Source organism: Lipophrys pholis (assembly GCF_963383615.2).
Source record: "Lipophrys pholis genome assembly, chromosome: 8".
NCBI classification, from domain to species: Eukaryota; Metazoa; Chordata; class Actinopteri; order Blenniiformes; family Blenniidae; genus Lipophrys; species Lipophrys pholis.
Genome location: NC_137630.1, coordinates 24714069 through 24738383, shown reverse-complemented (window position 1 = coordinate 24738383; position 24315 = coordinate 24714069). Strand labels below are relative to the sequence as shown.

Sequence of the window (24315 nt, the reverse complement as noted above, 5' to 3'; positions counted from 1 at the left end):
AGTATAATCCTTTTTAAAAAAAAAAAAAAAAAAAAAAGCATTACTTCCAGAATGACTGAAGTTGTTTTGAACACCATATATATATTCATCAGGGTGACAGGGACAGCCACCAGTCGGTCCATGGCAGCACTAACACAGTCAGCCTCTGATGAGTTTAGAGTCGTTTATTAACCTTCCAATCATTTGTTTGGATTACGGGAGAAAGGCTGAGAAGGGAAAACCCACGTGGGCACAGGGGAAATCAACAATGCAGAAGCAGCAAGGATGAACCTTTTTGCAGTGAGATAATGGCACCAACCACCTCTCCACCATGCCGCCTTCAAAACAACAACACTGAAACTGGTTAACCATTAAATCTGATAAACACCAGACTAAAAGAGATGTAGGAACGGCTGTGGACTTGTTACATCGTGTATGAAACAACTTGACAGATGATCTAAGTTCCAGCGACTGAAAAAAAAAAAAAAAAAACATGAGTCTCTCTTGCCTCTGTGTGAACTAGTTCGATACAAGAAACAAGCAAATCGACATTATTGTCTCACAGTAACAGCACACACTAAAAAAAAAAAGAAGAAGAAGAGAAAAGTCTCTGCTTGCAGCTGCATTCTTGGACAAAAACAAGATGTGTGTGACTGCTGGCTCTGATGGATTACCTATCACGAGCCAGTTTTAAGTCTCTACAAGTTGATTTTGAGACTGACTGAAATGGGCTGAAACAGGTGGCTGCCTGGAAGGCAAGAAAATCAATCTCGGAACGTACGCTACACTTGGCAGTAATGTAAAAAGCAAATAATTTGTGCCGCGCTTAATGGACTGGAAATGCAAAATAACATTGTGGAAACGTTGGTCCTTCAAGGTGGCGTGCGACCACGTCCATCAAGAATTAGCAGGTAGCTACTGTACTGTGGCGTGGAGCAGATAGCAGCAGCAGCGGCAGCGGTGGTGTCAGGAGGGGGTGTGCGGGGGTGCGTCAGATCTGCCAAGAGGCCCGCCAGAGCACATCAGGGTGTTGCGGCAGCCCTTTGATGGAGTGTGTATCACCAGTTAGAATCTGCTGCTGTCTCCAGCGCCTCAGGGCCTCACAGTGGTTGTGGGAGAGGCACAGAGAGACAGCATATGCACTTGAAATACATAGCTTTGCAGTGATTTGTTCTTTGTTTTTTGTCTGTAGTTTGACAGGTCGACTGATCAGGAATGTTGCAACACAATGTAGCACACAAAGTGGGGGCCTGTGCTCGTATAGGATCTGGAGGTGTGCAGGAACAAGGCAGCGTTAGTTACGGCTTCAGTAATTCAAAATGACACACGCACACTACCTAAGCTGGACAGGCTGGACGCAGTTCACTGAAAATCGTTTAAGTATCATCCCAATGCTTTTTGGCGCTAGGGGTTGTGATTTCAAGGAAAGGCACATTTATTTCCTATAGCACCATTCAGACACAAAGGAATTCAGAAAAACATAACTGGTGAAAAGAGAAAGAAATATAGTCAAGTCTCAAGTCGCTGCTCAAAACATTCACCATGAGTTCAACAGTACAAATGTACACTAACAAGAAGTATTATACCAGTCACTTGTTGTCTTGTGACCTTAAATTAAACAGCATCTGACAAACTGTTTCCATACCTTACTTCTATAAATTGATGGAAGACTGACTAACCGAGGGCCTTTGTTACGTCTAATACTCTTGAATCTCTTCTGTCACAAAATATCAAATATAAAAATGCTTTATGATGTGTCCTAAAAATGGTAAATTACTATGCAAGGGCAGCTCCCTGGCAGTGGACAAAATAACTCCAAATTTTATGCAGTCCATTAAAGCGAACCAGTAATAAATACCAGGTTTTCAAAGCTCCTGTCGGGGCTGCGAGGCGGATGCAGTGCTGCTGGATTGCATTATACCGTAAGCCGTTACTTAATTTCACCCACCCGCTCTATATATTTTTGAAATTACATCCTCTACTATATTTCCAGCAGGTTTAATAGGTTCAAGGGATCCATTCCACACATGGGTAGCTGTATTAGCTGTCAGTTCAGGGAATAAATACACTAGAATTGGATTCGTAAGGCTTTTACTCACATGATGGACTGTGATCCGGCCACACTGAGCTGCTGAGAGGAGAGAAGATGGTCAGGCCTAAATGACTCTCTATACCATTGTTGAGAGAGCCGGTGATGAATGATTTCCCCTCGCTTTTCAACGGCGCCATCGGAACTGTTAGATAACCCCAGAGATTTATGGCGCTCCCCGTTGTACTTTCTTCATTCCCGGCCACAACCAAGGTTATGTTACTCCCTGTGTGGCTTATCAAGCGAAATATAGCTGCCAAACAATCCAGAAAGCTGTTTTCAGTGTTTAACAATAGACTCACCCTAAACAAACCCAATCAGGTCAGTGACCTGTTGTCAAGCATTGTGCCGGGGCCTGTCAGCATTCCTCCCATTCTCCCTCTTAGCAAGCAAAACAGTCTGCTCATTTCTGCTTATCTGGTAAAAAAAAAAGAAATAGACTCGCAGCAGTTGTGACTAATTCTTTTTTTTTTTTCTACCTCATATGATCCGCCCATCACTGAGTTTAACAGTAATACACACTTATCGAACTAAAAATGAGTCTTCAGGTGTTATTTAAAAAAGACCGGCAATGCAAACACAAGACATCTTCACTCTTGAAGCTTAATTGAAAAATAGAATTCAGGGGGAAAAAAGTTGCGCGTGTGTCTCAAAAGTTTGGTCACATTTAAAACTTGGGCAAAAAGCCTGCAGATCCCCTGCACTTTACATTTTCTGCCATTTATATTTGTAGAGATGTGTCCACTCATACAAATGTGCAATGTCGTGTTTGATTGTGACCCTGTTCTATGTGGCGTTTGCATGTTCCTCCTGTGCTTCTGTTGATTTGCTTTGGGTGATCTCCTTCCACAATACATAGGCCTGCTTGGTGGGATAGCGAGTGGCTCTAAATTGTTTATGGATGAGAATGCGTGTGCTTGCGATTGCCTGTCTCTTTGTGTTAAGCCCCGTGAACGTGATCTGCTGAATGTTAAATGGACTTCACTTTTAAAGTGCATTCTCACCACTTTAGCAGTCTCAGCATGCTTTACATGATCAGTCACATCACCTATCCACTCATAATTTCATGCGAACACACACACACACACACACACACACACACACACACACACACACACACACACACACACACACACACACACACCAATGGCGACCACTATTGGGACCAGCTTGGAGTCCAGGGACACTTTGACCACCAGGGTAGAGATTGAATAACAGCTTGCTCTACGAAATGAGCTAAAGCCTCCAGTCCAATATACATTGTCAATTCAACATTTCCAAAAACTCTCAGACACATAAGGACATTTCTGTACACTGCACAATGTTGTTTTTGTTTTTTTTAATTGGTTATAAAATGTGTTTAGTTCCATTTCAAGAAGTAAACGCACCAGTTACAGGCACATGAACTTCTCTTCTATCAGATATTTATTACCGTTCTTTGTCCTTTAAATCGAGTGCCTGGATGTGGAGGATAAGCAGCACGTCCTTCACTACACTTCCAAGCCACTCAGCAGCGCAATGCTGATGAAGTCATCATCATCTTCATCGAGTGCGGCGGCATACAGACCGTTTTTATTCAGGGTGAATAATTGGATGAGACAAGGAAGACCATTTCATGTCAGCGGGCTCGATCATCAATCACTGCCATTATCTCCGCCGCTCTCCTGGTCCGGTGTCTCTGCCACTTGTCAGCACCCGGCCGAATCCTCCGTTCTGCTCGCTGAACTTAATTTTCTTGTCTGGCAGCCAGGCTGCATCTGGATCCCGGATGCTTTTAGTGGTTTTAACTCAGCATGTGTTTGAAAAGGTGATTATAATTTACTGCCAACCACAAGTCTTCCTCTCTGAAGAGCACAGAGATTCTGACCATGAAATTGAATGTGGGTGACATCAAAACGAGAAATCCCCTCTGTTTACACGCAAACACATTAATCTTCACATGATGCTGCTCTGATGGGGTGAACTGAACCGAGTTCACTTGCTGGTTCGAGGCATCAGTTTTAGGAGTGATCGCCTCACTTTCTTAATGTTTCTGTCATCTGTGTCAATGAGAAAATCATTCATTTAATCTTTTTTTTTTTTTTATTCTTATTTCTCAGAATCCACGTAAATATTTATGATTATCTATTAGGTGACCCCTCGAAACACGTATAAATTAATTCTTCTATCCACAGACATTGATGAATGCAGTATAAATCGAGGAGGTTGTAAATATGGCTGCATCAACACGCTGGGGAGCTACGAGTGTACCTGTCCACCTGGGTACAAGTTGCACTGGAACAGGAAAGACTGTATTGGTATGTGACATCACTGCCCCCTTGTGGCTACACCACTGACACACTCACGGTGCATCAGTCTTGGCATGTGTCTACCTACGCACTCACTCACTCTTCTTATTTCCTCTCAGAGCTGGTGAAATGTCCTCCCGGACTCGTAGCGCCAAAGGCAACTCTCACCTGCATCAAGACGGGCAAGAAAGAGAGCTGCTCTCTTACTTGCGCTTCCAAAGCTCACTATTTGGCAGGTATACTGCTGTCAGCAAGAGTGCAGTCACGAAACGCATCACAAGATGTCAAACATCAAGCATTTTCTGAGCCTGTCTTTGTGTGTGTGAACATTTCAGAGTCTGATAACAGCTACTCAGTCAGTTGCGGCATCCCCATCCTCAGAGGGAAGTCCCTGGCCAGACTCAACACCAGCAGCAGTCAGAGCTGCATAGGTTTGTTTCCCTTTCACCTTCTCGACGTGAGATTCTTCAGCAATTCAGTCAGTGTCAATCACGACAGCTCAAGCAGTTGTCTTCACAGTGATAACGGTGCAACATTTAGTGTCCTTGCACCCACTGGGCTGTGTTTGTCTGTAGAGACTCTGGCCCCTCCAGTGAAGCAGACGGCCTCTTTCAAGATCAAAAACGCCAAATGTCACCTGCACCCGAAGCTGACGGGGAGGACGGAGGACAGGGGGCGGACTCTGGGACCAGGTCGGTCAGGTATCGGCGTGTGCTGCTTTGTACATACAAGGAATATGCGGTAGGATTTGCAACCTTTGTGCTGTGAATAATGGCTTTTAAGATGTGAGGGTAAAACCTTTTGTAGAGAAAGTGGTTGCAAGTTCAAGCAAATAAATTTAAGTAAATTACTAGTTGGAGTTGTAATATCGTCCACCAATGCATCCAAGCGACACTCGTCTTTAATGCAACAGAACACTGAAATAGACCACACTGTAGATCAGGGGTGTCAAACTCAGATCCTCGTGGGCCGCAGCCCTGCACGTTTTCAATGTCTCCCTCCCCTGAATGTACTGATGGTTCATCATCACATTCAGCACAAAGCCAGATAACGAGCTGCTCATTGCAATCAGCTGTGTTGAAGCTGGGAGACATGCAAAACGTGCAGGGCTGCGGCCCTCGAGGCCTGGAGTTCGACACGTGTGCTGTAGATCACTCCTCGTTCTGACCCCCCCCCCCAAACATCTTCCACCAGCTTCCACTCATTCAGAACCTCTGTCTCGTTGTCAAACGGGGGATAAAATTTAAAATCCTACTGTTGACATTCAAAACATTATATAGCAAACGTTTGAAAATCAAAAAGTCGTTTCTCCATTCTGCTTCAACAGATAGAAACACTCTCTCACACCAAACACATGATGGACCCAATTACAGATTTAAAGGCTGCCATTTAAACTGACCTTTGAAATTAGCATATTTCCATTTTGCTGGAGGTATTTGTGAAAAACGTGGGGCCATGTTGTATTTGGGCTCTAATATTCAGCTCCCAGTGTTCAGCCGTGTTTTGCATAACAGCAGCACAGAGTGGTGAGCGGTCATAAACGAGGTTGAAGGTGCTGGAGTGAACAGCGAATAGCCGACAGAGCTCGTCAAATGTCGGGCGTTGTACACAGTAAATGGTCATTTGCTGGTCATACCGGGGGGAGAGTATCTAACGTGTTAGATACAGGTGCTGGATGTTGTTGTTAGCAAGGCATTCACAAATAAAATGCTGCATCTGAAACGATTTGAATGACAGTGAGGATGAAGGTCTATGGGAGGAGCAGGCAGAACCGGAGCAGTGACCATAGCTGGAGTGGAGACTGTAAACTATACAGAAAACTATATAATGTATGTAACATCTGGGATGTTTTGCACAAGCTACACCATTAAGTTATCAGTAATTACAAGTGTCTAAACATTCATCAACGCAAATATAGTGAGGTTATATTTGAGAGGAATTTAAACATTTGAAAATTAACAGCTGATCAATGTAATATATATTTTTGTATATCTTTATTTTGAAAAACAAAACGCATGTCTATATAAACAAGTTTAGCTTTACAATTTTCTTTCCATATACCATTTGTACCTTGTAAAAGGTGAGGATAATCTTGTATCTGGAATATTAGTGTACCTCTAATTTTTTCTTTTACGATTGTTTGGTTTATATACAACTTCAGTGTCCTGACATTCATATTATTATTATTAGTTAGTCTGCTAACTACTTCAGCATAAGATCTGTCAATTTACATTATTTCTATCCTATTGTGGTTTACAGGATTTGGTATTTCTTCAACTATTCATATAACTTCAAAACCCTACAGGAAGCAGTGAAATAGAGTATTATTGTGACACCAAGGGTGTCTGCAGTACTACTATCCAAACCAAGACCAGACCTTTTACTTTGTTACACATTTTTAACACAAGCTTCTCAGTACCATCAAGAACACTGATATTGAAGGATTGTCTGACGTTAACGGACGATAGCTTTCACTCATTGTGCAGTCTTTCTATCGTACGTTGCTTCTCTGACACACGTTGTGATGCCATATTCCCGCAGGAGGAGGACAGCCTTGCAGCAACTGCTTGGTGACGTTTGTTAACCTTAAATGTGACTCCTCCAAGAAAACCAAAGGGCGGCGTGCTCGCAACCCCTCTAACAAAGAGGTGACACGCATCACTCTGGAGCTTGAAGCTGAGGTCAAACCTGGAGACACTACAGGTCGGCGTCATTTCAAGAAAAAAAACAAAGAGTTGTGAGCGTTTCTGCTGCCTGAGTTCAGCTTGAGATTTCTATTGTTTATTCACATAAAACCAGGGAGCTGCAATCTCAGCTGTTTGAGACAGCGCATGGAGAAGCAGGTGAAGACTTACATCAAGGCTCTGAAGAAATCCATAAACCAGGAGCGCTTCCTGATCCGAGTGGCCGGGTTGGAATACGAAGTGGCCCAAAAACTTCCCCAGGCTAGTCCCAATCAGGAGAACTGTGGCCCGGGCTGGGAGCGGGACAGCGGGCGATGTGGTAAGACCAGAGGGCTGGGAGTGTATCTAACACAATAAAACCAAATGATTGCACTGTCATTAAATACGTTTAAACGATTGTATTGTAATCTGCACAAGTAATAATCAGAGAAGGTGAAATCGCTTTGAAATCTGTCTACACAGGCACATTTAATTTGCCTTCATAAATATGGAATAGCAGACATGCAATGTGATTTCCAACCTCTGTAAACTTTTGTCTTTGATTTTTCTTTCTTTTATTTGCTAAAGTAAGGCTTACATGTTTATATTTTTTTTGATAATTTCCTCCACCAGCAACTCCATGTCCATGGTATTACATTTCATGTGCTTGTGGAGGTTGAGCGCTCCATCCAGTCATTCTGTGGTGAACACAAACAAACAATAAGTGATACCATTTCCAGTCCTCAGGGCTGAATGTGTGTAAAACCCTAATTTGAACACTTCCTGTTTGTACATGATGTCACTATTGGTGTTATTCTTGATTGATCACCTGCAAAACACATATAAACTGAAAGCGCAGTATTTGTGTGAGCATGCAATTTGGGCGTGCTTTAAACAGTATCAGATCTTCTCTCCTCTAAACTGAGGAAAATGAAGCACATATCAAGGTTTTTGTGCCGTTCAGATTCAGTCCACTTGTTGTACTTGACTTCTTAAAGTCATGACAGGTTAAAGTGCGTGTTCATCTCTGACCGGAGCAATTGTGCATGTTCTCTCAGTCAGATGTTTGTCCGGGTCTTACTACCACGGCGAGCAGGAGCGCTGTGTCCAGTGCCCGCCCGGCACTTTCCAGGAGAAGGAGGGGCAGCTGGCCTGCGACCTCTGCCCTGGCAGTGATGGTCACGGGCCTGTGGGGGCACGAAACATTTCCTCCTGCGCAGGTAGTCTCAAAAAAAAAAAAAGGTTGTAGCCTAATGAGAAACAAACTGCTGTCCCTGTTAAATCTGGATTGTCTTTTCCTCCAAATCCAGGTCAGTGTCCCACAGGGTACTTCTCCAGTGACGGTTTCAAACCTTGTCAGCCGTGCTCTCAGGGAACCTATCAGCCAGATCTGGGACGGACCCTCTGCTTCCCCTGTGGGGGCGGACTGAGCACCAAGCGGGAAGGCGCCAGCTCCTTCCATGACTGTGAAGTCAAAGGTCAGCTTGAGCCTAATTTTTTTTTTTCCTGAAAAGACTCAAACTCTCCATGACCCTTTCACTGAACGCAATCGCTCATTTCCCACCCGCAGTTCAGTGTTCCCCTGGTCATTACTACAACACCACAGTCCATCGGTGTATCCGCTGCCCCGTGGGGACCTACCAGACAGAGTTCAGACAGAACTACTGCATTACCTGTCCAGGAAACACCACCACCGATTTTGACGGTGCCACGAGTGTCTCACAGTGCAAGAGTGAGTATGAAAATTGCTGTTTTGGCGCGGCGGTGTTTCATCAGCGCGAGCTTGGGTCTAATTTGGTTTGCTTGTGTACGTCTAGACAGGCAATGTGGTGGTGAGATGGGTGAGTTCATGGGTTACATTGAGTCACCTAACTATCCTGGTAATTACCCTGCTAATGTGGAGTGTATTTGGAACATCAACCCACCCAGCAAGCGCAAGATCCTCATCGTAGTGCCGGAGATATTCCTGCCCTCTGAGGATGAGTGTGGAGACGTGCTGGTGATGAGGAAGAACTGTGAGTGTCTCCATTGGGCGCTTGTTAAAGGGGGTTCAGTGTTTACACGCACACATGGAGCTGCACAATAAAAGGAGTAGCCCTCAAAACCCTGATCACTGGCGTTGGTTTCGTCTCCCCCACCCTCCCTCAAGGGTCGGCTACGTCCATCACCACCTACGAGACCTGTCAGACCTACGAGCGGCCCATCGCCTTCACCGCTCGCTCCAGACGCCTCTGGATCAACTTCAAGTCCAACGAGGCCAACAGCGCCAGAGGCTTTCAGATCCCCTACGTCACTTATGATGGTATGTCACATCCGTGTTTATCTCAACCAGACGACGTCTGCTATTATATATGCTATTATATATATTATATGCTATTAAACTATTATATATGGCAAAGTAATTAACGACCTCTTTTGAAAAGTTATCAGCAAAACAAAATAACAATAAAACTTTTTTTTTTTTTACTTTGCAGAAGCAGTATTTATCTACTCGGATTGCTTGGTTTTTATTTGCGCAGCTTTATGAGATATTCATCTAAGAAGTTTACAACTTTGCCCCATTCTAATTAGACTGTTTACAACAGCAAACTTCACGACACCTCATAATGATTTTATATCGAGATAAGAAGGGATTGATTATTTTCCATTAACCCTTGTAACCAATACATTTCTTTAAACTAATTGCATCTCTAAATACATCTGATAAACATGCAGAGTAGAAGAAGTCACTTTCTAAACTGCCATTAATTAATTGGTTCATATGCTTTACAATTACAACATTGAGTCACCTTTTTAAGACAATTTCAATTGAAAGATGTTGTAACGCTTTAAACAATTAAAACAACTTCTTTAACTAAGATACAAGAAAACAAAAAAATCTATTATATCTCAATTCTTTTCTCCTCGTGTCAGTGAGGCTTGCAAATCTTTCTTTAATTGTCATAGTAACTATAACAACCAAATGTATTGACTGGAGCATTCATACACATTCTTTGTGTTAGATGATCGTTTCCCAGGGGCCACCTGCAGAACAACAAATATACAAGTTTTGGTATTATGTGATTTTATTCACATTATATTTATAGAACATTTCAGTTCATAGTTTGAAACTAAAGTCTTATAAACTTCATGATTTATTCTGATGATGTTTCTTCATATTTATTGAAATTATTCTGAAAACTGAAAATCACAGTGTAAAAACATGATAGGACATTAAAACGGGTAGAATATGAATCCAATATTACTTTTATTTATTTTTTTGCTCTGGTTTATCATCCTGTCATCACATAAAAGTGCAGCCTGTGGGTATGAAGCCCCATCAGATCACAGAAGGAATTTCTTACCATCTGATTTTGTTCATTCGTGGTTTTATTTTTCTGCTCCTGAGCATAATATTAATCCTCCTACTGATTTGCTTTTGATATGCTTGATGTATTATTTCATTCATGTCATGACGAGTTTTAATTATATTGTTGTTGTTTTTTTTTTGGTAAATCCAGAGGACTACGAGCAGCTCGTCGAGGACATAGTGCGAGACGGAAGACTCTACGCCTCAGAAAACCATCAAGAAATCCTCAAGGTGAGCTCGGCTTTGCTTTCCGTCTCTCTACAGCGTGTGGCGTTTGCTTTGTTCCATGTCGGTACATTAGACCCCCGCCACCTGGGGGTGGTGATTCAGCGAAGCACCAGGCTGTTCATTAAAGCTGTTGTAAGGCTACACAAACAAAGCGTTTTGCCAGTAAACACTGGTGCTTGAACGAGTCAGATGGCGGATTATTATTATTTGTCGTATAGTTGTGCAATTTGTTCCCCGGCGCCGAACGGCAGCCCCCGATGTAAATCAGAGTCATCATGGGCGAAGATGCGAGTTTTCGGTTGGATATTTTACACTTGTTTGCTCTCCTCCGCAGGATAAAAAACTGATTAAGACTCTTTTTGATGTGCTGGCTCACCCAAACAACTACTTTAAGTACACCACTCGGGAGTCCAACGAGATGCTTCCCCGCTCCTTCATACGTCTCATAAGCAGCAAAGTCTCAGCTTTTCTGCGACCTTACAAGTAAAAGTCACCCGGCTGGCGACGCATCGGACCAAGACCCCCCACCCCCACCCCCACCCCCCGTCCTCCTCCACCCCACCCCCCCCCCCACCCCCCCACCACCACCACCACCACCACCACCACCACCACCTTACAGGCCACACCCCCCCGGAACTCTCGCAGGACTACAGACACAAACATACCAGTATGTTTGCCTTCTCGTTTTTCCACAGCCTTCAACAATAAACACTATGCAGACCTGAGAAATATTGAACATCATCTGTGTTTTTAGGTTTTCTGTCCGTTTCTGTTCAGCGCAGGTCTGCAGCCCTCGAGCTCAAACATTTAGTGGGGATGTAGAATCCGTGAGAGGGTTTGGTTTCTGCTGCGTTGTGCAAGGAAACCACGCAAAAAGAAAAGAAAAACAAACAATAGAAACGCCTATTTCAGACCGTAGGAGTGATGTTTTGTGTGTGTGGTTTGAGCTTGATAGAGCTTGTCGTTGTCGTATTTACTTAAATGAGCGGTGCGAGTTCCAGCTCCGACTCCTACCATTAAGTATGACTGTAAGTGTTGTGCAAGTGTTGTGTAACTCTGCTTCCATCTTCAGTGTGTTTGTGTTTCTGTGTGAGGGTGTGTGTGCGTGTCTCGCCCTCGAGGAGGAGCAGTTGTAAAATTCTTGTCGCCGCTGCGTTCCAGGTCATTCAAAGCCTGCTTATACCTGAGCTCTTAGAGCAGTTTGCAAAGGTTTTTACTGTTAAAACAGTCTGTCCGTGTTTGTCTGTTTAGATTGTACCGACGTTTTAAATTTTTTTTTTTTTTTTTTTTTTTTTACAACCTTCAAATAACTTTTCTGTCGCTCTTTTTAAGCCAACTCAAAGCAAATACATAGAGAGGGGAGAAAAAAAAAAGGTGGTTTATCATTCTTGGAACGCAGTGGACATTTGGGGAGATGAATAACAAACTAATAATTGTGAGAGCCACAGAAAAGAGATAATGTGATGTCTAGTGGAACATGTCTCAGAGAGAGAGAGAGAGAGAGAGAGAGAGAGAGAGAGAGAGAGAGAGAGAGAGAGAGAGAGAGAGAGAGAGAGAAATGTCTTTGAGGGACATTTGTTTGCTGCTTCTTATAAAAAAAAAAAAAAAGGTCACTTTAATCCTTCGATCTCATTGTCTTTCTGATGTACTCTACACACTAATAATCCATAAGTTTAAAACAAAGGGAAGCTCCGAACCTGAAATACTTTAGTTCTTACACCCAGTATGTTGATTATCTCACGTTGCCTGTCTGTGGACTACCAGTTTTATTGTGTTTTTATTTCAGTCTTGTAAATATTGGAAGAAGAAGAAGAAGAAAAAAAAAAAAGGAAACTTAGACGAGGGTTGAATTCATTAATCCTAATTTTTGTTACGCAGGACCTCCAGAATCTTTTTTTTTTTTTTGCCCCAAATACTTGTCCAAAGACGCCCTCCCCTGCCCCGTACCCCCACCCCCCCACCCCCTCCACCACAGTCACATTTTATTCTGTCCCAATGAAGACAGCTCTTCCAAAGACTGCCCAAACCAGGCGGGTCAAGGTATTTGTTGTGCACTAGAGTTATGGTGCGTTCATGAGTCACTAGGAAAAAGGGAAAAGTTACGACTTCTGAATGGGAAAAAAAATCCATTTGGATGCTGTTGAAATTTCAATTTCCATTTGCAAAGTGACACATGTAACGGTATGATAGTTTTCTTTCACGCTCCTGACTTGTAAGTGGGAATTTCCCATCTGGTAACTTTCCCACCCTTTCCATGAACGCACCGTTCAAACGAGTCATCCTTCTCAAGGTTGTACAAAGTGCAATGGATGAAAAATGGCCCACGCTCATTTTGGGACCCTCAACAAAACTTTGAGTTTATGTTGAGACTCATGATGCTAAATATTTATCAATATGGGTGGAAGATTCTTCAGCGTGCTCCTTCCTGAAGAAACACACACTTAAAGTAAAAAAAAATAATAATAAATTAGACGAGATGTAATTAAACAGTAGATGAGTATATAGAAAGAAAATCTTAGTGACCAAAACAGGGTAAAATAATTTAAGTTTTGTGAAAGACATTTTCCTGTTACGTCAGGATTGGCCAATAGAAGAAAAAGCTTGTCAGTTTGGGAAATGTGCTTATCTGCCCCATAAATGGAGATTTGGGAAGTGTTCACCCTTTTACTTTTTAGAAGAAATTCCCACTCCGAGCTGCTGCTCCGAGTGAGGATTCTAACGTCGGACCAGAAGGATAAACAAAACACACGGTGGACAGATGTTCTGACGAAACATCCGCATCAGTGCTGCACAAGTAAAATTCAACGTTTGCATGTTGAATGCTTGTGGTGGAATTTTTATTTTTAAACATCTGAGAACTTAACAGCTTATAAAATATGTATAAGTGTGTTGCAGTAGCAGCAGGAATTCCTCCATTGTTGATCACAATCCACTGTGAGGACGCAGAATTTCTGAAGCAGTCACATCTTATGGTTTGTCCCTTTTTTTTTTTTTTTCTTTTTCTTTTAACTCTGGGGCCTCTGCTGAGTTTTTAATTCCTATTTAACTCTATAGGAAACTTATTTGAATACTTTTGTCTGTCCAGTGGTTTTGTTTAAGCAACTGACAGCTAAAACTTCATGACATTTTGGGACTGAGACACTAAAACTGTCAAGAAAGTCTCACAAATTTTAGAACTTTCTAAAAAAAATGTAAACACACTCACACTATGGAACTTTAACAAAGTTCTGGAACTCACACATTCAAATTCCAGAAGTTTTTTTTAATTTTGGAACCCTTACATAAACTAAAAATCCTTCTAGAGCTTGGACTCACACTATAGAACTCTCGAAAATTCCAGAATGTTAAATGCCAACATCTAACCCGCTTACTTCCTCCTCTATTATAAAATATTCACAATCAGACAAGCACAGTAACTACTAAGTCTTCAGTTTTTGTTCAGAAGAGTATAAAACTGGGAGGAATGAGGCTTACCTGGCTTTTACACATATGTGTTAAAACAGAAAAGAAGTTTTGGTTTGTGGAGCTGTAATATACTTGAGCATATTTCCCAAATTCTGCAGGTTATTCCTTTAAAGGCATGACCAGCTTGGTCATTGGACAAGTGACCGTGATCGTCTCCGCTTTTTACTTGAGAAGACGACCCCTTCAAATTTATCTCATACTTTTTTTTTTAATATCAAAATATCTGAGGATGTTTTGTCCCCATAATGTAAATAAAATTAAGAGTATTGGTGTACAATGTATTAGGTGCCAAATTGTATTTCAAGAATTAAGATTTTAATAAGACGACACAAAAAGGGAATTTGAGGACTTTGTCAAACTCGCGGGGGGGAGCATTTTGGGCCAAGGCAGAGAAGAAAAAAAAACTAATGTTTGGTGTTCATTCAGACACATTTTATCTGAGTCACAGATCTTTGGCATATTTATGTATATACCAGCTTCAAGGTGACCTCCTGCCCTCGGACCCTCAAACTCTCCCTCAACCCACCAGAATCAGCTTCTTTCCTGCAAGCCGATGATTTTTGTTTTTATTTTTTAAATGTTGCCTTTTAAAACGAGAGTTTGCTATGATGTATCGGAGTTGATAATATTTGCACTTGAATTGTTATTGCTCATGTAAAGAAATGTCTGGATTTTGTATTGTCTTTTTAAAATGAATGGATTTTGGTGTTCTTATTTTCTTGTAGCTTGTTTGTTCCTGAAATGCTCACTCACCGTTTAGTCCATAGAAATGATACACATAACATTATCAACTGTATAAAAAAAAATAAAAAAAAAAAAGAATAAAGGAAAAGAAAAAACTATGTAGAAGTGAATGAAACAAGTTTGTACTTCCTAATGCTTAAAAAAAAAAAAAAAAACACTTATCAGAATAAAACATGTGCTTCAGCTTTATTTCAAACATACTTTAATGTCTGTACATTGATATGAGAAGCAGAATATCGCAGTGCATTAACAAAGGTGGATTGTTGTAGGAATGTATTGAGGCGATGTTTTACTACTGGATTTCCCTTATATAGTGCAATATATTGGTAATCATTCACACACACACACACACCAATGGAGGCGCATGTCAGTCCATCCATGCCACTTTTCACGTTACCACCTCCGGGCGCTTCGTACTGGGGAAGAAACAAAACAATCCAAATTGAGTTATGAGCCACAAACCTTTTTTTTTTTCTCTCCCCAACTTGCTTATTGGCAGAGTTCAGTTTGTACATTTCTATAATTTAGAATAATTTTATATAATCTATAATTTTAGAGTTTAGTCTGCGTACTGCACAAAGTGTTTGTAGCAGAGTGCCGCCATAATTTAAGATCATTACTAAGCCCACATCTATTTATTTACACATAAGTCTTGAATCCAGACGGGTCTTTTTTTCCTCCTCCGTCAGAGAAATCTGTGCGTTTGAGCAGTGGACTTTCACAAAAAAAAAAAAAAAAAAAAAAAAAAAGGACATCTTACTTTTGCGGAGGCAGATTGGCAGATCCGGTTCCCAATGGCCGTGAATGTTACACGTGACGGAGCTCGGCCCCTTCATGTAGTGGCCCCTGTCACAGCGGATCGATATCATTCTTCTGTATTCATAAATCCGATTCAGAGGTTTCGTCCAGTAAGCATTGAGCACGTCTGGTGATGGACATGTCAACTCTGCAAGGAAACAACAACAACAACAAAAACACGTATTCATTTTTTGTCATGAATGGTATCAAACTAGAGTTTCTGTGTGAGAAGTACGATCCAACACCTTTGCACTGTGGCGGCGGGTCACTCCACGTCCTGTCCTTGGTGCACCAGAGCTCTTTTTGCCCAACCAGGGTTCCCAACAGACACTGATAGCGAACGACACTCCTGTACCTGTAAGGTTGGTCTTCGAGTCCTTTCTTCTCTGCGTTTTCCACCTCTGGAGGATCTTCACACACCACAGCTGCAACAAGGAGAATATTCATCACACAGAAACCACAAATTTAGCAAGACAATGTTTTCTAAATGAAGAGAGACGAACAAAAGAGAGTTCAGGTTGATCTCGAGGCATTACTCTTAGTGGGAGAAGGTATCATCTATTCATAAGGAATCTTCTGTTTGAGGTAAATTAGCCAGTAGATTTCATTCCAGATTTCATTCCAACTAACTGAAGTACTTCTTATGACGGGTTTATATTAAACAGTTTTTTTCTTTCAGTCAGGATTTTGCATACATTTAGATATAAAATGTTTTATTCTTTAATGTTTATTCCACTACAGGTGTAATAGATCTATTGGCCAACAGGGGAAAAAAAGAATTATATATATATATATATATATATATATATATATATATCATGCAACCTTAATATCCATACGTTCATTATTCTCTTTTTCAAGACTGTTTGTAATGGCAAACTGACTTCTATTGTATAGGTGAATAATGCCTCCCTAAAAGCACCAATAATACCAGTTAACCATAATAGATAGACTTTAGTTGATCCGCTGCACCTTCACACACAGGAATGCGTCCGTCCCAACCGCCACTCAAGCAGTTTCTTTTTGCACGTCCAACACGAATAAACCTGATGACAAGCACAGAAGAATACGAGTGTGTATTAAGCTGCACAGCGCTGGGAGGTTTTGGGGTTTTTTTTTTTTCTTCCCCAGCCCATCATACCCTTCGTCACAGACTGCTGTAGCCGTGTCTCCAAACGCCACGCCAGAATAAATGAACTGTCCATTGTCCAACTCTCCCGCAGAGCCACAGAGCTTCCCTTTGGAGGCAATACAGAAAGATTTACATTTCTTTACATGTCAATAAAAACACATGTGTACTTTAGATTAATCAGTCATTTCAAATATAAATCAATTTAAAGTCACCAATTAACCTTAATTACATGTTTTTGGACTGGAGTGCCCCGAGAGAATTCCAGGCACGCACAGGAAGAACAAGCAGACTCTACACAGGAAGGTCCACAAACTCAATCTTGCTATAAGAGAAGAGTGGCATCTCCTACAACCCTGTATAATAAAATCTTACTTCTTAATTTTGTGAAACAGATTTCAGAGACAATATGGTGCCATTTTAAGGCAAATTGGATGAAAATTATACACACCACCACACAAGAAGCAATATTATCTACAAAGGGGAAAAGCTGTGTTTACCGTTTATATAAACACTGCATTGATTGAGATTTTTCATTTAAATAATTACTTTAAAAGCCTTTTTCGTGTGGTTTAAGAACATGAAAATGTCTAGTTTAAACTGCTTACCCTGTTTTATTGATACAGAACTGTTAAATAACATATGTTTGAATATAAAGTTATAAAAACTGTTCCTACGTTCACACATGAGCTTCAGAGGCGTCCACTCTCCGTTGTGGCACAGCCGAGTCCTGCTGCCCATCACTGGAGTGTATCCGACCTCACACACATAATGGACTTTGTCGCCCGAGTTGAACGACGTCTTTGTGATGTACTTATCGGCGAGGTTGGCATGCGAGTCTCCGGCGGCGAGAGGTACGCCACATCCGCCTGCTGCAGAGACTTCACAGAGAAGAAGCTGTTTTCACGCTTCTGAGTTGAGACGATTCAACGCGTCAGAGGAGAAACACCAACTCACCGTCGCTGCCAGAAGACGGCTGAGTGGAGTTGGCCGACGGCAGACACAGTGGAGGTTTTGGCCGCCACTGACCGTCAGGGCCGCAGGTCGCCTGCTCGGCGCCGTCCAGGTGGAAACCCTGAACACAGGCGAAGGTCACCCTCTCTCCTGGCTGGTACGCTGAAACGTTTTCACTTCTGGACACAGAGTTGTTCACAGCTGGGAGGGAGCAGGTGGTACTGCCCTCTGAAAACAACCAGGAAGAAAAATATATTAGAATACTTTTTTTTTTCTCTCTTTTTTTTCTTTAAAAAAAAAAAACTTTTCGAAAAGTTTTTTTTTTTTTAGAATACTTTCTTTGACACAGTAGAGGCTACAGACGGTGTATGGGAAATGGAATATTCAAATAAACAAAACGAAATGTTCAAATATTAAACTTAAGGAGATAAAAATGAACCGAGACTCTAAAATGTTTATTTGTAGAGCAAATATAATTTTTCCATCTAAAATACACAAGTTCCAATTTTTGTAGTCATCACATCCGTTTATCTATAAAAATATCTTTTTAAAAAAGTTACATTTATTCAAACAATATCAAAGTCAATTTAAAAAGTTAGTAAGAGAACATGTTTTGCACTCGTCCCTTCTGCATTTTTAATAACAGTTTTCTTTGTATTGATCTTTTAGCTGTTACACATCAACCAAATATGACTGGATGAAATCTTGATCAACACCGCAGCACGTGTCTCACTGCACCATCTTGTGGTACAACGTGGAATTACATGGGATAGGTTCAAAATTGTAAGTAGATCAAAATAATAATAATTTTAAAAAAAAGTGCCTCACTTGAAGTCCAGCACCTTCACTCTACACACAATGACTTGTATTAAAGCCTATAAGTGACATGACATTAACTCCCATTCATGAAGTCTGATGGCAAAAATGAAAAAGTAGTGAATTACATTAAAGACCTTCACAAAAGTGTTGGTCAATCTTTCGAACGCTACACTATTGAAGGTATTACACCCAAAAAATCTAAGTGATACGTCTGTGTGCTGGATGAAGCTTCCGGTGACCATACTTTAATTCCTTTACTCACCGACACAAGAGGGGAATTCATCCGTCCACCCAGTTCTCTTGCAGACCAGGTAATTTAATCCCTTCAGGGTATATCTGTCATGGAGATAAAGTCAAGTTCAAGCCAGAGCTCATCCCATCCAGCCCAATCCTCAAATGTTGAACTTACCCCTTGTTGCAGACGGCGTAGGCTTTCTCGCCAATATATGAATTCCCTTCATAATTAATCTGGCCGTTTGGCAGATCACCAGCGTGGCCACAGGATCGCTCTGTCAGATATTAGAGGAGAACTACATTTATTTCAATTACAATGAGGAAACAAAGAACAGTGGGTGCGTTTTCCTTTACCTTTCTCAAAATAACATCTTAAATTTGATTCCCCAATATGCAAAAACTTTAACCCACAGATTGTATGAAAGCCGATTGTCGACTATATGTGCTTTAAGTCACGTGAGGAAGTGAAAGACGTGCAGTATATTTTACTTTTAAACATGTAATGAATCTACTACAAATGGATTTTGATATCCTTCATAATAAAGACGCACAATTAACAAATAGACAATAAGACTGTTTAGTTTCTGAACATGCAAACTCTGTCCACAAGGGCCTGTAACTGTGATCTTTACAGAGGTGAGAGTGTCATCACAGCTATCAGGACTCTATATTGAAATATTTAGGAATCATAAACAGCAGGCAATTTCAACATATTTTTCAGTTTTGAAATGGTTCACTGAAGGACTAGAATGTTTTAAAAGTGATTAATGGTGGGTTGCTACTCTAAAGTGGCCTTGGATCTCAAGGTAAACAAATGCAACCTCATCAAATTACCACTCCTTAACGGCAGGGGGCGCCAAACAGCTGCCGTCTGCCTTTAAATATTCCCTTTTCTGGCATTGAGGCAGTTTTTAAATTAACCTTTGGTTAAAGACTAAAGGTAAACCGAGTTTTACCGCATTAAGCCCTTCAGTGAATCGTCGTATGAGGGTCTTACTTTCGCATTTGAGAGTGAGTTTGGTCCATTCCCCCTGCTCACACTGCACAGAGCGGCTTCCTCTGGATGGAGTGAAATCCTCCGCACAGTTATAATAAACTTTGTCTCCACTGTTGAACTTCAGCTTGCTGCTGTACTTCTTATCCAGTCTGGTGTGCGGATACTCCACAGGGGCACTGCACCATTTCTGGTCCTGTGCTGTTTCCAATGACAAAAATAAACTAGAATCACACACACACACACACACATATATATATATATACATTTAAAAAAAAAAAAAAAATATATATATATATATATATATATAAAAACACCATCTGAATGTTTTACCTGAACAGAGAGTGAAAAGAGAAAAAAGCAAACTATTCCAGCTCACGGTCCTCATGTTTCCTTGCAGTCAACAAATCCTCAGAGGAAGATCACAGGAGTCAACAGGAGGATCAGAATTTATAGAGGGAGGGAGGGCCCACTGAGCCCAGCAGCAGGCAGCTGAGGGGAATCACACAATCACACGAGGCATGGAGACACAGAGACACGGAGGCAAGAACAAACAACACATAGCGAGATCGAATCAAGATATGGGAAAGGAATTATAGGAATGAAACCTTGAGATTATTCCACCGCAAATGTGACACAACATTTGAGTGAGGCACTTCTTCCAGAAATAAATGTGGAATTTTGCTCTCAATCTGGATGAAATCAGAAAAAAAACTTCAACAACACTGAAAAACATACATGTAACCAACATTTTATTATATTATAGAGAAATACGTTGAAATCTGTGTGTGTTTATGGAAGATTCTAAAAGTGGAAAACAACAAATGTGGTCTTTAGTTTGCAGTGAAAACATCGAACAAGACAAAGAAGTCATTGCTGGGACAATAAACAGAGAGTGACCTATAAAAAAGAAAAACTTACATTTCATTTTTAATGTTGCCTCCGAGAGCAGAGTACGATGTCTTACAATTTTGTTGAAACTAAAAATGCGACAGTTTACGCTCTATTTTTAGGAGATGTATGTGTGACGCAGCACAGTCGCCTCTATAGATTTAACCTTTTTCCTCAAACTAGAAATATGTGTTAGTTGAACTGTGGGAGTTTCTGCACCGGCGGCACAGTGGTGAGGCGGTTTGCTCTGTCGCCTCACAGTGAAGAGGTTAGAATCCAGTGTTTGTGGGTGATCGTCTTCATCGTGTGAGGAAAATTAAGACTGACTGACTGTCATGTAATCGATGATGGTTACTTTCTTGTTTTTCACCAAATGAGAAAATACCGTGAAGGATAGAGTTCAGTAAAGGCGACCGTAAAGCGGTCAGCATTGTTGTGCTTCAGGAAAAAGGTGAGTGTGTTGATGTGTCCGTCTGTGGAGTTTGCATGTTCACCCTGTGCATGGAATTTGTATTTGATGGGTAATCCAGCTTCCTCTCACAACCCAAAACTCAAACTTATTGACTCTCTCAACCTGCCCAGGTTGTACCATCCCTCCACCAGCTCAGCTGAGGTCAGGTTCAGTTTTCTGCAGTTTGTTTGAATTAAACAGGTGAAGAACTGAAAATTACCCAATGTCGTTACACTGCAATGCGCCTCTTATTTTCCTTGCACATATTTGAACCATCAAATGACGACACAATGACGCACAACATCGCAGGATTAAACACAATTGCGCCACAAAATATCTTCAAAGATTAAAAACTTGTAACTGTATTGTCTAAAAACATATTGGATCTATTGGCTGGTACCATTTGAGTTAGAATCTGATAAGAAACTCACATCCACATCTGCATGTCTGCCTTGACCTATGACCTGATCCCAGTTTAAGTTTTTCTGCCTGTTTGATCAAACCAGCATTGATTCCTGAGGTTGTTTTTCTTCCCTGCACCCCTCAGTGGTTTTCCTGTTGTGTTGCAGGAACAGCTTTGCCCACATAGTTGTGAGTCACTGTTCGCACGCCCAGACAGTGGCGACGGGTGTCGTAATCACATCTTTTATTTAACGAAATACCACAAATCGAATCAAATAGTAAATGAAATTTAAACAAAGAAAATAAAAGGTTGATTATAACAACAATTTCGACCTTAAATGTGAACAAGTTTCCCCTTTTATCAATAATCATGTTTGCACGTTGTGTGGGCTGCATTTTACAGGTGTGAATGTGCAATCAGTGTTGTGTAACAGTGGCTGTTGTTTGGGAAGTCTCGTAAAAAATCACCACACGACATCTGCTGAGTCATGACCTGATGGAAAAAAGCCATTGTTTTTCTTTCTGTCTCCTTGTTGTTAAGACAAATAGGACAGATTCACCCTCTCATGTCACATTTTTTCAATTCAATTCTTTATCAGGCACGGACTGTAGTATCACTTGACATGTTTCTTTAAAATGAAATGTGATAAATGAGTGAAAACACATCACTTTAAAGAAAATATAAGATTCTCTGCCGGACACAAATACCGTGGAGTGACTAGTAGTGAGTGTCATTTTAGTTAGATCTGCACTTTCTTAAAGATTTTATGAAATGTAAAGAATATATTGCTGTCTACCTTTACTGATTTAAAACGTAAAACTATAATCATTTGAATATCTTTCAATACCACACAAGAGTAAAAACCCAAGTGACCTGTTTTTACAAATTTTCCAGAGTTTATAAATTAGCCTTTTGTATGATTTCTTCATTTTTGAGGATTTAACAATCCTAACTGGAAAACAAAACAGTATAATCATCAGACACATCAGAAAAATATATTGTTGGAGTTTACAACCGAACAAAATGGAGTAAGAAACTAAAATAACTTCTTTTTTTTCCCCAGCTTTCTCAAGCAATTATTCACCAGGAGAGAAAACAATATCCAATAACCACATAAGCTGGGATAGAATTATGGAAATATCCAAATAAACTGCATTAATTCAACTCATTGTGACTAATGACTGAATGAATAATCTAATCTTTGGTGTGTTTTTTTTTTTTTTTATGTGACATGAGATACACACATCTGTGTAGGTCAACTTGCCAAAACTTGAAGACTTTATATTTTTCATAAAGCCTTTTGTCACCCAGGAGATCACAAATACTGTGTTTAAAGATGGATCATCCTCAAATGTATGTAGGTATTGTTGAATAATCGTATACTAGGAAGATAATATCTACTCTACAGACCAAGTAATTCAGGCTTCGCTTCTATTTTCATTCACTCAGCCAAAGTTCTATTTACGCAGCATCTTTCAGAAGCAGTAATTAAAACTCACTAAAGTCAATTTGAAATACCCCTGAGACCTGACAAATTATGAGAACTGACTGTTCACACAAATCATGAATCTAACTGCCTGAAAACATCCAAAATAAACTTGAGTCACTGTGAGTAATATAGCAGTTGAAAATAAAAAGACTGTGTGGTTAAAACACAAGTGTTGCACTTCTTGTTTTGTGCTGTGATTTCATTCCTCTGCTCTCTTTAGAAATAAACCTTTTATCTGAGTCCACTCATTCAAGCACCGTTTCCTCTGTCGAAGCAACGCGACATCAAGATTACTGAATTCTCCTGATTAATACTCCTCCTCTTTCCTCCGATGACACACTCGGTGACCAGTAAAACAAATCAGATCCAGTTTAAGCAGGTTACATTATTTTAAAAGACCGCAGCTGTGTGGGGAACAAAATAATAGAATATGACGGTGCATTGTATGGACAATACGAGCAAATCCTTAGTTTAGTTTGGAGTGTACGTTTGTGTCTTTGCTTCTGCAATCGGACATGTAAAGGGACAAATGCAGTTAATAAATGTATATAAATGTCGATTGATTTAGTGACTGGCGTCACACGTGTTGCATCACCAAACCGGCGATGAACTACCACCATCTTAATGTTAATATGTGTGACAGTTCAACATTAAATCCTGCTGTCGGTGTTTGTTCTGTGTCGGTGTGGTAATGAGTGTCTGGTGGTTTAATCCAGCAGACGGGGCGACTACACCCAATGACTTCACGCACTTTAAAAAGTATTCATTTGGCCAAGATGAGCCGAAATACTCTAAAACAAAACAAGTTTTTATAGCTTTACTCGTGACGTTCGGTTTACCCTCAGTACAACCTTAATAATTCCAACGAAGAACCTAAACCTTCACCCGATTGTGACTTTTACCCATAAAATCCCACCTCACAGTTTAAAAGCAAAGATATTGTGGGGCGCTGCATTTCAGAGTAAAACAAGTGCAAACATGCACGTTACTTTATTTACTTAAAATCTGCACGAGTAACTGTTGTAGGTATTGTAGAGCCTGTGAGTCCCGGAAACCTTTCGCACGAGCAGATGTGCTCGATTTTTAAAGGTGACATTAATCACTTTATTTTTCAAGAGCAGGAAGTTCATGCTCGTCGGCGTTCCTTCACCCGTCTTTGACGTTTTGGAAGATTAGAATTTCAATTAAGCTTGTAAGTTAAAAAAAAACCTAAAGAGATACAGCGCGATTGATGCAGCTTGTCAAAAACTACCATGTGATATTCTGACTTTTCAAAAAGAGATGTACTCGTATATTGAGCAGAAGGAATGGTTCGACCCGCCACAGCAGACCTCGTTTGATATGGCTT

At 40.7% G+C, this 24315-nt stretch overlaps 2 protein-coding genes across 6 annotated transcripts in view; one reads left to right on the top strand and one right to left on the bottom strand.

The window, feature by feature from the left end:
- Positions 1–12397, top strand: part of scube3 (signal peptide, CUB domain, EGF-like 3) — an 88068-nt gene extending 75671 nt beyond the window's left edge. For 3 of the 4 annotated variants that reach the window (XM_080469366.1, XM_080469368.1, XM_080469365.1), the window contains 13 exons: positions 4243–4365; positions 4476–4592; positions 4692–4787; positions 4932–5057; positions 6898–7059; positions 7156–7359; positions 8078–8239; positions 8330–8497; positions 8590–8751; positions 8837–9034; positions 9169–9321; positions 10520–10599; positions 10931–12397. In XM_080469366.1, the coding sequence (XP_080325492.1) occupies positions 4243–4365; positions 4476–4592; positions 4692–4787; positions 4932–5057; positions 6898–7059; positions 7156–7359; positions 8078–8239; positions 8330–8497; positions 8590–8751; positions 8837–9034; positions 9169–9321; positions 10520–10599; positions 10931–11083 (1904 nt within the window). In that variant the 3' untranslated portion in view covers positions 11084–12397. The remainder of the gene's footprint in view (positions 1–4242; positions 4366–4475; positions 4593–4691; positions 4788–4931; positions 5058–6897; positions 7060–7155; positions 7360–8077; positions 8240–8329; positions 8498–8589; positions 8752–8836; positions 9035–9168; positions 9322–10519; positions 10600–10930) is intronic. The other variant, XM_080469367.1, reaches the window with a different exon arrangement.
- Positions 12398–14966: 2569 nt separating this feature from the next.
- Positions 14967–20192, bottom strand: LOC308113268 (complement receptor type 1-like). 2 transcript variants are annotated; one of them, XM_080469369.1, is made up of 11 exons: positions 20067–20192; positions 19737–19934; positions 18915–19014; positions 18768–18841; positions 17690–17914; positions 17410–17613; positions 16745–16841; positions 16576–16649; positions 15849–16028; positions 15566–15751; positions 14967–15221 (listed from the first exon to the last, which is right to left on the bottom strand). In XM_080469369.1, exons 1-11 carry the CDS (start codon positions 20119–20121, stop codon positions 15199–15201), a joined length of 1416 nt encoding a protein of 471 aa, XP_080325495.1. In that variant the 5' UTR covers positions 20122–20192; the 3' UTR covers positions 14967–15198. The 2 variants fall into 2 exon arrangements, with proteins under 2 accessions (XP_080325495.1, XP_080325496.1); XM_080469370.1 differs by having other exon boundaries at positions 17410–17604; positions 20067–20161.
- Between the last annotated feature and the right edge of the window lie 4123 nt (positions 20193–24315).

Bases quoted from the DNA above. Each gene is read 5' to 3' on its own strand.
- LOC308113268 (XM_080469369.1), bottom strand. From the start codon at position 20,121: ATGAGGACCGTGAGCTGGAATAGTTTGCTTTTTTCTCTTTTCACTCTC. The intron at 18,842-18,914 runs GTAAGTTCAACA...TCTCCATGACAG, and splicing joins TACGCCGTCTGCAACAAGGG to ATATACCCTGAAGGGATTAA. The intron at 15,222-15,565 runs GTAAGATGTCCT...TTTCTTCCCCAG, and splicing joins GCCAATCTGCCTCCGCAAAA to TACGAAGCGCCCGGAGGTGG.